The sequence below is a fragment of the Streptopelia decaocto genome (genome assembly GCF_964273445.1).
Source record: "Streptopelia decaocto genome assembly, contig: HAP1_SCAFFOLD_2395, whole genome shotgun sequence".
Lineage (NCBI taxonomy): Eukaryota > Metazoa > Chordata > Aves > Columbiformes > Columbidae > Streptopelia > Streptopelia decaocto.
In genome coordinates, this window is record NW_028115102.1 from 1 (window position 1) to 11,191 (window position 11,191).

Genomic DNA, 11,191 nt, shown 5'->3' on the forward strand with positions numbered 1-11,191 from the left:
CCCCCGGCCCGAAGCCCCAATTCCCCCTTTTTCTTCTTTATTTTACTCCAAAAAAAGGTCTTTTAATCGTTCAAAATAGCACAAAAACGACAGATACGGACAGCACGGGGGGGGGAGGGGCCCCCCAAGCCACTATAATACACGGGGGGGCCCGGGGCCGCCCCACGGCCGCCCCATAGATTCTGTACAGGGGCCGGGGGGGGGGGGTACAAAACTTCATTCCAGCAACTGCAACCGGTACAAAAAGGTCCCGCCCCCCCGCCCCTCCCCCCACCCCCCCCCCAAAGCGATGGGGGGTGGGGGAACGAGGGGACCCAGGCGTCCGGGATCTGTGGGGCTGGGGGGCGCGGGGGGGGCCCCTCACTGCCCGTCGGCCTTGGGCTTCTTTGGAGCGGATTTCCTGGGGGGGGTGGGGGGGGAGATGTGGGGCTGCCCCATAGCGCAGCCCCATGGGTGACCCATAGAGACCCCCAGCCCCATAGAGCACCCAGCCCCATAGAAGTGCCCCCAGCCCCATAGAACCCCCAGCCCCATAGAGCCCACCAGCCCCATAGAACTGCACCCAGCCCCATAGAGCACCCAGCCCCATAGAGCACCCAGCCCCATAGACCCCCAGGCCCCATAGAGCACCCAGCCCCATAGAACCACCCCCCAGCCCCATAGATCCCACCAGCCCCATAGAACTGCCCCCAAGCCCCATAGAACTGCCCCTAAGCCCCATAGAGCCCCCCAGCCCCATAGAGCACCCAGCCCCATAGAAGTGCCTCCCAGCCCCATAGATCCCCCCAAGCCCCATAGAGCACCCAGCCCCATAGAACTGCCCCCAAGCCCCATAGAAGTGCCTCCCAGCCCCATAGACACCCCCAGCCCCATAGAACCACCCCCCAGCCCCATAGATCCCACCAGCCCCATAGAACTGCCCCCAAGCCCCATAGAACTGCCCCCAGCCCCATAGACCCCCCAGCCCCATAGAGCACCCAGCCCCATAGAAGTGCCTCCCAGCCCCATAGACCCCCCAGCCCCATAGAGCCCCCCAGCCCCATAGAACTGCCCCCAAGCCCCACAGCTGCCCCCCAGCCCCATAGAGCCCCCCAGCCCCATAGAACCCCCCAGCCCCATAGACACCCCCAGCCCCATAGCTGCCCCACAGCTGCCCTCCAGCCCCACAGACCCCCCCCAGCCCCATAGACCCCCCCAGCCCCATAGAGCCCCCCAGCCCCACAGCTGCCCCACAGCCGCCCCCAGCCCCATAGACCCCCCCAGCCCCATAGCTGCCCCACAGACCCATAGACCCCCCAGCCCCATAGCTGCCCCACAGCTGCCCCCGGCCCCACAGACCCCCCCCAGCCCCACAGACCCCCCCAGCCCCATAGCTGCCCCACAGACCCCCCCAGCCCCATAGACCCCCCCAGCCCCATAGCTGCCCCACAGACCCATAGACCCCCCAGCCCCATAGCTGCCCCCTGGCCCCACTCACAGGTCGGGGGAGGACAGCGGGCGCTTGCTGGCGGGTTTGGCGGCCGAGCCGTCCTTGCTGGACTCTGTTGGGGGGCGGAACGTGTGGGGGGGAGCTCGGGCGCCCCACAAGTGTGGGGCAGCCCCATAGCCCACCTTAGAGCCACCAGACCCCCATAATGTGCCATTATAACCCTTCTCCTTACCAGTGTCCATACCCACCGTGTCCATCCCCACCTCCCCACTGTCACCCCATACCCAGCCCCACACTTGTGGGGCAGCCCCATAACCCACCTTAGAGCCACCAGACCCCCATAATGTGCCATTATAACCCTCCTCCTTACCAGTGTCCATACCCACCGTGTCCATCCCCACCTCCCCACTGTCACCCCATACCCAGCCCCACACTTGTGGGGCAGCCCCACACTTATGGGGCAGCCCCATAACCCACCTTAGACCCACCAGACCCCCATAATGTGTCATTATAACCCTCCTCCTTACCAGTGTCCGTACCCACGGTGTCCATCCCCATAGTGTCCATACCCAGCCCCACACCCACACCCACCCCCCGTGCCCCACACTTATGGGGCAGCCCCATAACTCACCTTAGAGCCACCAGACCCCCATAATGTGCCATTATAACCCTTCTCCTTACCAGTGTCCATACCCACCGTGTCCATCCCCACCTCCCCACTGTCACCCCATACCCAGCCCCACACTTGTGGGGCAGCCCCACACTTATGGGGCAGCCCCATAACCCACCTTAGACCCACCAGACCCCCATAATGTGCCATTATAACCCTTCTCCTTACCAGTGTCCATACCCAGAGTGTCCATACCCATAGTGTCCATACCCCCACCCCCCGCGCCCCACACTTGTGGGGCAGCCCCATAGCGCACCTTGCAGCCACCGCACCTGGGTGGCGGGCCCGTAGCCCTTGTCCTTGTGTGTGTCCATCCCCATAGTGTCCATCCCCAGCCCCACCCTCACCCCCCGCGCCCCACACTTGTGGGGCAGCCCCACACTTATGGGGCAGCCCCACGGCTCACCTTGCAGCCACCGCACCTGGGTGGCGGGCCCGTAGCCCTTGTCCTTGTGTGTGTCCATCCCCATAGTGTCCATCCCCAGCCCCACACTCACCCCCCGCGCCCCACACTTGTGGGGCAGCCCCATAACCCACCTTAGAGCCACCAGACCCCCATAATGTGCCATTATAACCCTCCTCCTTACCAGTGTCCATACCCATGGTGTCCATCCCCATAGTGTCCATACCCATAGTGTCCATACCCAGCCCCACACCCACACCCACCCCCCGTGCCCCACACTTATGGGGCAGCCCCATAACCCACCTTAGACCCACCAGACCCCCATAATGTGCCATTATAACCCTTCTCCTTACCAGTGTCCATACCCAGAGTGTCCATACCCATAGTGTCCATACCCCCACCCCCCCATGCCCCACACTTGTGGGGCAGCCCCATAGCGCACCTTGCAGCCACCGCACCTGGGTGGCGGACCTGTAGCCCTTGTCCTTGTGTGTGTCCATCCCCATAGTGTTCATCCCCATAGTGTCCATCCCCAGCCCCACCCTCACCCCCCGCGCCCCACACTTGTGGGGCAGCCCCACACTTATGGGGCAGCCCCACGGCTCACCTTGCAGCCACCGCACCTGGGTGGCGGGCCCGTAGCCCTTGTCCTTGTGTGTGTCCATCCCCATGGTGTCCATATCCCATACCCACCCCCTGACACCCCACACTTGTGGGGCAGCCCCACGGCTCACCTTGCGGCCACCGCACCTGGGTGGCGGGCCCGTAGCCCTTGTCCTTGTGTGTGTCCATCCCCATGGTGTCCATCCCCACCCCTCCCAATGTCAATCCCACACTCACCCCCCGCGCCCCACACTTGTGGGGCAGCCCCACACTTATGGGGCAGCCCCACGGCTCACCTTGCAGCCACCACACCTGGGTGGCGGGCCCGTAGCCCTTGTCCTTGTGTGTGTCCATCCCCATGGTGTCCATCCCCATAGTGTCCATACCCAGCCCCACACTCACCCCCCGCGCCCCACACTTGTGGGGCAGCCCCACGGCTCACCTTGCAGCCACCGCACCTGGGTGGCGGGCCCGTAGCCCTTGTCCTTGTGTGTGTCCATCCCCATGGTGTCCATATCCCATACCCACCCCCTGACACCCCACACTTGTGGGGCAGCCCCACACTTGTGGGGCAGCCCCACGGCTCACCTTGCAGCCACCGCACCTGGGTGGCGGGCCCGTAGCCCTTGTCGTTGCGCGCGGCGATGCGGAAGATGATGGCGGGTTTGGTGCTGTGGTCGATGTGGGCGCTGGCCAGGCTGCCGGCCGGCACCAGGCAGTGGGGGCTGGGCCCGCAATAGACCCGCATGAAGGCCAAGGGCGCGGGGGGGGCGGGGGGGGCGGGCGCCCCGGCCCCTCCCCCGCGCGCCTCGCCCGGCGCCCCCCCCTGGATGGCCAGGTACACCGAGTACTCGGCGATGCGCCCCGAGGTCACCGAGGGCGGCTCCCACGTCAGGTGCGCCCCGTCGGGGCTCTGCGGACAATGGGGACAATGGGGGCGTTGGGGGTGATGGGGACGTTGGGGACATTGGGGACATTGGGGGTGATGGGGACATTGGGGGTGTTGGGGACATTGGGGACAATGGGGACATTGGGGATGATGGGGGTGATGGGGACGTTGGGGACATTGGGGACATTGGGGACAATGGGGACATTGATGGTGGCTCCCAGGTCAGGTGCGCCCCGTCGGGGCTCTGCAGACAACATTGGGGACAATGGGGACATTGGGGGTGATGGGGGTGATGGGGACGTTGGGGACATTGGGGACATTGGGGGTGATGGGGACGTTGGGGACATTGGGGACATTGGGGACAATGGGGACATTGGGGGTGATGGGGACATTGGGGGTGTTGGGGACATTGGGGGTGTTGGGGACATTGGGGACATTGGGGGTGATGGGGATGATGGGGACACTGGGGACATTGATGGTGGCTCCCAGGTCAGGTGCGCCCCGTTGGGGCTCTGCGGACAACATTGGGGACAATGGGGACAATGGGGACATTGGGGACATTGGGGGTGATGGGGGCGAAGGGGACATTGGGGACACTGGGGACAAAAGGGACATTGGGGGCGATGAGGACATTGGGGACATTGGGGACAATGGGGGTGATGGGGACATTGGGGACGCTGGGGACATTGGGGGTGATGGGGACATTGGGGACATTGGGGACAATGGGGGTGATGGGGACGTTGGGGACATTGGGGACAATGGGGGTGATGGGGACGTTGGGGACGTTGGGGGTGATGGGGACATTGGGGGCGATGGGGACAATGGGGACATTGGGAACATTGGGGACAATGGGGACATTGGGGGCAATGGGGACATTGGGGACATTGGGGGCGATGGGGACATGGGGGGTAATGGGGGTATTGGATGCAGAGCCGGGGTCACGGCCGGGTCAGGGTCAATGTCAGGGACACAGGGCGGGGTCAGTGACCCCCGGTGACCCCTGAGGACACTGAAGGACACACCCAGTGCCCCAGGCAGGTTTGGGTGCGGGTTTGGGGGGGCGAGTTGCTTTGGGGCAGGTCTGGGGCGGGTCTGGGGTCACGGGCGGGTCAAGGTCAGGGTCAGGGACCCCTGGGGACACTTGGGGACCCTTAGAGCACCCCAGGCGGGTCTGGGAGGTGACTTTGGGTGCAGAGCTGAGACTTTGGGGCAGGTTTGGGTGCAGAGCTGAGGCTCTGGAGCGGGTCTGGGTGCAGACCCGGGGTCATGGCTGGGTCAAGGTCAATGTCAGGGACACAGGGCGGGGTCAGTGACCCCTGGGGACCCTTGGGGACACCCCAGGCGGCCGGGCAGGCAGGTTTGGGGGGTGGGTTTGGGTGCAGAGCTGAGGCTCTGGGGTGGGTCTGGGGTCACGGGCGGGTCAAGGTCAGGGTCAGGGACCCCTGGGGACCCTTAGAGCACCCCAGGGAGCCGGGCAGGCAGGTCTGGGGGTGACTTTGGGTGCAGAGCTGAGACTTTGGGGCGGGTCTGGGTGCAGACCCGGGGTCACGGCTGGGTCAGGGTCAAGGTCAGGGACACGGGGCTGGGTCAGTGACCCCTGGGGACACTCAGGGACCCCTGAGGACTCCTGGGGACAGTTGGGGACCCTTGGGGACAGACACAGGGTGCCCCAGGAAGCCGGGCAGGCAGATTTGGGGGGTGGGTTTGGGTGCAGAGCTGAGACTTTGGGGCGGGTCTGGGGTCATGGCCGGGTCAGGGTCAAGGTCAGGGTCACAGGGCCAGGTCAGTGACCCCTGGGGACACTTAAGGACACACACAGTGCCCCAGGCAGGTTTGGGGGGTGGGTTTGGGTGCAGAGCTGAGGCTCTGGGGCGGGTCTGGGGCGGGTCTGGGGTCACGGCCAGGTCAAGGTCAGGGTCAGGGACCCCTGGGGACACACACAGTTCCCCAGGCAGCCGGGCAGGCAGGTCTGGGGGTGACTTTGGGTGCAGAGCTGAGGCTCTGGGGTGGGTCTGGGTGCAGACCCGGGGTCATGGCCGAGTCAGGGTCAAGGTCAGGGACACAGGGCCAGGTCAGTGACCCCTGGGGACCCTTAGAGCACCCCAGGCGGCCGGGCAGGCAGGTTGGGAGGGTGGGTTTGGGAGCAGATCTGGGGTCATGGCTGGGTCAAGTTCAGGGTCAGGGTCACAGGGCCAGGTCAGTGACCCTTAAGGACACACCCAGTGCCCCAGGCAGGTTTGGGTGCAGGTTTGGGTGCAGGTTTGGGTGCAGGTTTGGGGGGGCGAGTTGCTTTGGGGCAGCTCTGGGGTGGGTCTGGGGTCACGGCCAGGTCAAGTTCAGGGTCAGGGACCCCTGGGGACACTCAGGGACCCCTGGGGACAGTTGGGGACCCTTGGGCACACACACATGGTGCCCCAGGAAGCCGGGCAGGCAGGTTTGGGGGGTGGGTTTGGGTGCAGAGCTGAGGCTCTGGGGCGGGTCTGGGGTCACGGGCGGGTCAAGGTCAGGGTCAGGGACCCCTGGGGACACACACAGTTCCCCAGGCAGCCGGGCAGGCAGGTCTGGGGGTGACTTTGGGTGCAGAGCTGAGGCATTGGGGCAGGTCTGGGTGCAGATCTGGGGTCATGGCTGGGTCAAGTTCAGGGTCAGGGTCACAGGGCCAGGTCAGTGACCCCTGAGGACTCTTGGGGACACCCCAGGCGGCCGGGCAGGCAGGTTTGGGGGGTGGGTCTGGGTGCAGACCTGAGACTTTGGGGCAGGTCTGGGTGCAGACCTGGGGTCACAGCTGGGTCAGGGTCAAGGTCAGGGACCCGGGGCTGGGTCAGTGACCCCGGGGGACCCTTGGGGACCCTCAGGGACCCCAGGGGACCCTTGGGGACCCTCCACGCCGTACCTTGCTGATCTTGATGGCGCAGGGCGCGCCGGGGAAGCCGGGCAGGCAGGTTTGGGGGGTGGGTTTGGGTGCAGAGCTGAGGCTCTGGGGCGGGTCTGGGGTCACGGGGGGGTCAAGGTCAGGGTCAAGCGTACCTTGCTGATCTTGATGGCGCAGGGCGCGCCGGGGAAGCCGGGCAGGCAGGTTTTGAAGGCCGCCAGCTCGGAGAAGGGGCCGCGGCCGCAGGCGTTGAGCGCGGCCACGCGGAACTTGTAGGCGGTGCCCGGCTGCAGCTCCTGGCGCCGCAGCCCCGAGTGGTCGGGGGGGCCCGACGCGTCCTCCTGGGGGGGGACACGGGGTCAGTGGGGTCATGGGGGACGTGGGGACATCGGGGACATTGGGGGTGATGGGGACATTGGGGTCGTTGGGGACGTTGGGACATTGGGGTCATTGGGGATGTTGGGGACATGGGGACACAGCCCCAAGTGGTCGGGGGGGCCCGACGGGTCCTCCTGGGGGGGGACGCGGGGTCAGTGGGGTCATTGGGGACGTTGGGGTCAGTGGGGATGTTGGGGACATTGGGGACATCAGGGTTGTTGGGGACATTGGGGTCATTGGGGACGTTGGGGACATTGGGGGTGATGGGGACATTTGGGGCAATGGGGACATGGGGGGCAATGGGGACATTGGGGACGTTGGGGTCATTGGGGACGTTGGGGACATTGGGAGCAATGGGGACATTGGGGTCATTGTGTCCCCCCCAGTGACACAGTGACCCCCCCAGGTGCCCCCCCCAGTGACATGGGGACCCCCCCAGTGACACAGTGACACCCCAGGTGCCCCCCCCAGTGACATGGGGACCCCCCCAGTGACACAGTGACCCCCCAGGTGCCCCCCCCAGTGACACGGGGACCCCCCCAGTGACACAGTGACCCCCCCAGTGTCCCCCCAGTGACACAGGGACCCCCCCAGTGACACAGGGACCCCCCCCCCGGTGCCCCCCCCCACTCACGTCGGGGGGGGCGTCGTCGGGGGGCAGGAAATAGTGCGTGACCATCATGGTGGTGCCCTTGACCACCCCCACGTCGAACCACTGGTTGTCGCGCTTGACCTTGGGGGGCTGGGGGGACCCCCCCTCGGCCTTCGGGGGGGCGGCGGCGGCTCCGGGGGCCGGGGGGGGCGGGGCGGCTCCCTCCCCCCCGGCTCCGCCCACTCCCACTCCCCCCGGCCCCGCCCCCGGCGCGGGAGGGGGGCGGGCGGGCGCCCCGCCCGGGCTGGGGGTCAAGGTCAAGGTGGGGGGGGGGGGCTCGATGCCGTTGGCCACCTCGGCCAGCGCGGCGGCCGCCTGCAGCTTGGCCGGGCTGGGCCCCCCCCCCGCGCCCACCGCGAACGGGACGGGGGGGGCCAGGCCTGCGGGGGGGCGGGGGGGACACAAACAGGGAGGGGGGGTCACCCCAAAAATCCACGCGAAATACAAATAATTCACCCCGAAATCCACCCAAAGTCACCCCCAATCCAACAATGTTGGGGCTTTGGGGGGGTCATGGGGCTGATTACACCCATAGACCCCCATAGACCCCCATAGACCCCATAGACCCCCATATAGACCCTCATAGACCCCATAGACCCCCATAGACCCCCATAGACCCCATAGACCCCATAGACCCCATATAGACCCCCATATAGACCCCCATAGACCCCATAGACCCCCATAGACCCTCATAGACCCCATAAACCCTCATAGACCCCATAGACCCCCATATAGACCCCCATAGACCTCATAGACCCCCATAGACCCCCATAGACCCTCATAGACCCCATAGACCCCCATAGACCCCATAGACCCCCATATAGACCCCCATAGACCCCCATAGACCCTCATAGACCCCATAGACCCCATATAGACCCTCATAGACCCCATAGACCCTCATAGCCCCCCATAGACCCTCATAGACCCCCATAGACTCCCCATAGACCCTCACAGACTCCCCATAGACCCCCATAGCCCCCCATAGACCCCCATAGACTCCCCATAGACCCTCATAGACCCTCATAGCCCCCCATAGACTCCCCATAGACCCTCATAGACTCCCCATAGACCCCCATAGCCCCCCATAGACTCCCCATAGACTCCCCATAGACCCTCATAGACCCCCATAGACTCCCCATAGACCCTCATAGACCCCCAAAGACTCCCCATAGACTCCCCATAGACCCTCATAGACTCCCCATAGACCCCCATAGCCCCCCAAAGACTCCCCATAGACTCTCATAGACCCTCATAGCCCCCCAAAGACTCCCCATAGACCCTCATAGACCCCCATAGACTCCCCATAGACCCTCATAGACCCCCATAGACCCTCATAGACTCCCCATAGACCCCCAAAGACTCCCCATAGACCCTCATAGCCCCCCATAGACTCCCCATAGACCCCCCATAGACCCCCAAAGACTCCCCATAGACCCCCATAGCCCCCCAAAGACTCCCCATAGACCCTCATAGACTCCCCAGAGACCCTCATAGACTCCCCATAGACCCCCATAGACCCTCATAGACTCCCCATAGACCCCCATAGACCCTCATAGACTCCCCATAGACCCCCACAGCCCCCCAAAGACTCCCCATAGACTCCCCATAGACCCCCATAGCCCCCCAAAGACTCCCCATAGACCCTCATAGACCCTCATAGCCCCCCATAGACCCCCATAGCCCCCCAAAGACTCCCCATAGACCCTCATAGACCCTCATAGTCCCCCAAAGACTCCCCATAGACCCTCATAGACTCCCCATAGACCCCCATAGCCCCCCAAAGACTCCCCATAGCCCCCCATAGACTCCCCATAGACTCCCCATAGACCCTCATAGACTCCCCATAGACCCTCATAGACCCCCAAAGACTCCCCATAGACTCCCCATAGACTCCCCATAGACCCCCATAGCCCCCCAAAGACTCCCCATAGACCCCCATAGCCCCCCATAGACCCCCACAGACCCCCATAGCCCCCCATAGACTCCCCATAGACCCCCAAAGACTCCCCATAGACCCTCATAGACTCCCCATAGACCCTCATAGACCCTCATAGCCCCCCAAAGACTCCCCATAGACCCTCATAGACCCTCACAGGCTCCCCATAGACCCTCCTAGCCCCCCATAGACCCTCATAGACCCCCCATGCTCACCGTCCGGGGGGGGCCCGGCGGGGGGGTCGTTGAGGCTGTCGGCCGGCGCCAGCGCCTCGGTGGGGGGGGCGGGGGGGGGCGGGGCCTCGGGCAGCTGCTGCTGCACCAGCGCCGCCAGCTCCTGCTGAGTCAGCACCAGCGGCAGCGCCCCCGGGGGGGGCTCGGCCGGGGGGGCGCCCGGGGGGTCGGCGCCGTCCAGGGGCTCCGGGGACCCTGCGGGGGGGACGAGGACGGGACATTGGGGACAGTGACACAACATGGGGACACCGACCCAACCACGACCCCATCACCCCAGTGCCCCCATCCCCCCCCATGTCCCCATCCCCCCCCATGTCCCCATTGACCACCATGTCCCCATCCCCCCCAATGTCCCCGTATCCCCCCAACACCCCCATGTCCCCAATATCCCCATCCCCCCCCATGTCCCCATTGACCACCATGTCCCCATCCCCCCCAACTCCCCCAATGTCCCCATCCCCCCCATTGTCCCCATCCCCCCCCATGTCCCCATTGCCCCCAATGTCCCCATCTCCCCATCACCCCAACATTCCCATCACCCCCAATGTCCCCATGTCCCCCCCGTGTCCCCAATGTCCCCATCACCCCCATTGTCCCCATCACCCCCATTGACCCCCATGTCCCCAATGTCCCCATCACCCCAATATCCCCATTACCCCCAATGTCCCCATCCCCCCCATCACCCCCAATGTCCCCAATGTCCCCATCACCGCCAATGTCCCCATTGCCCCCAATGTCCCCATGTCCCCATTGCCCCCAATGTCCCCATCACCCCCATTGCCCCCAATGTCCCCATTGCCCCCAATGTCCCCATCGCCCCCACTGTCCCCATTGTCCCCAACCCCCCCATTGTCCCCAATCCCCGCCATGTCCCCACTGTCCCCATTACCCATGACGGCGTGCTGGGTGGCCTGCAGCACGGCCTGGATGGCCAGCGCCTGCGCCCATGTCCCCATTGTCCCCAATGTCCCCATTGCCCCCCATGTCTCCCCCAATGTCCCCACTGTCCCCATCGCCCCCACTGTCCCCATGTCCCCCTGTCCCCCCCATTACCCCCAATGTCCCCAATGTCCCCGTCGCCCCCAATGTCCCCATCACCCCCATCGCCCCCAATGTCCCCATCACC

General features: G+C 65.2%; 1 protein-coding gene across 1 annotated transcript; it reads right to left on the reverse strand.

Moving 5' to 3' along the window:
• Positions 1 to 27: 27 nt before the first annotated feature.
• On the reverse strand, positions 28 to 11,021 carry LOC309452964 (host cell factor 1-like; the record flags this gene model as incomplete). The annotated part of the gene is made up of 7 exons (XM_082077612.1): positions 28 to 400; positions 1,478 to 1,541; positions 3,694 to 4,018; positions 7,022 to 7,207; positions 7,879 to 8,276; positions 10,048 to 10,260; positions 10,955 to 11,021. 7 exons carry the CDS (start codon positions 11,019 to 11,021, stop codon positions 361 to 363), a joined length of 1,293 nt encoding a protein of 430 aa, XP_081933738.1. The 3' UTR covers positions 28 to 360.
• Positions 11,022 to 11,191: the final 170 nt, after the last annotated feature.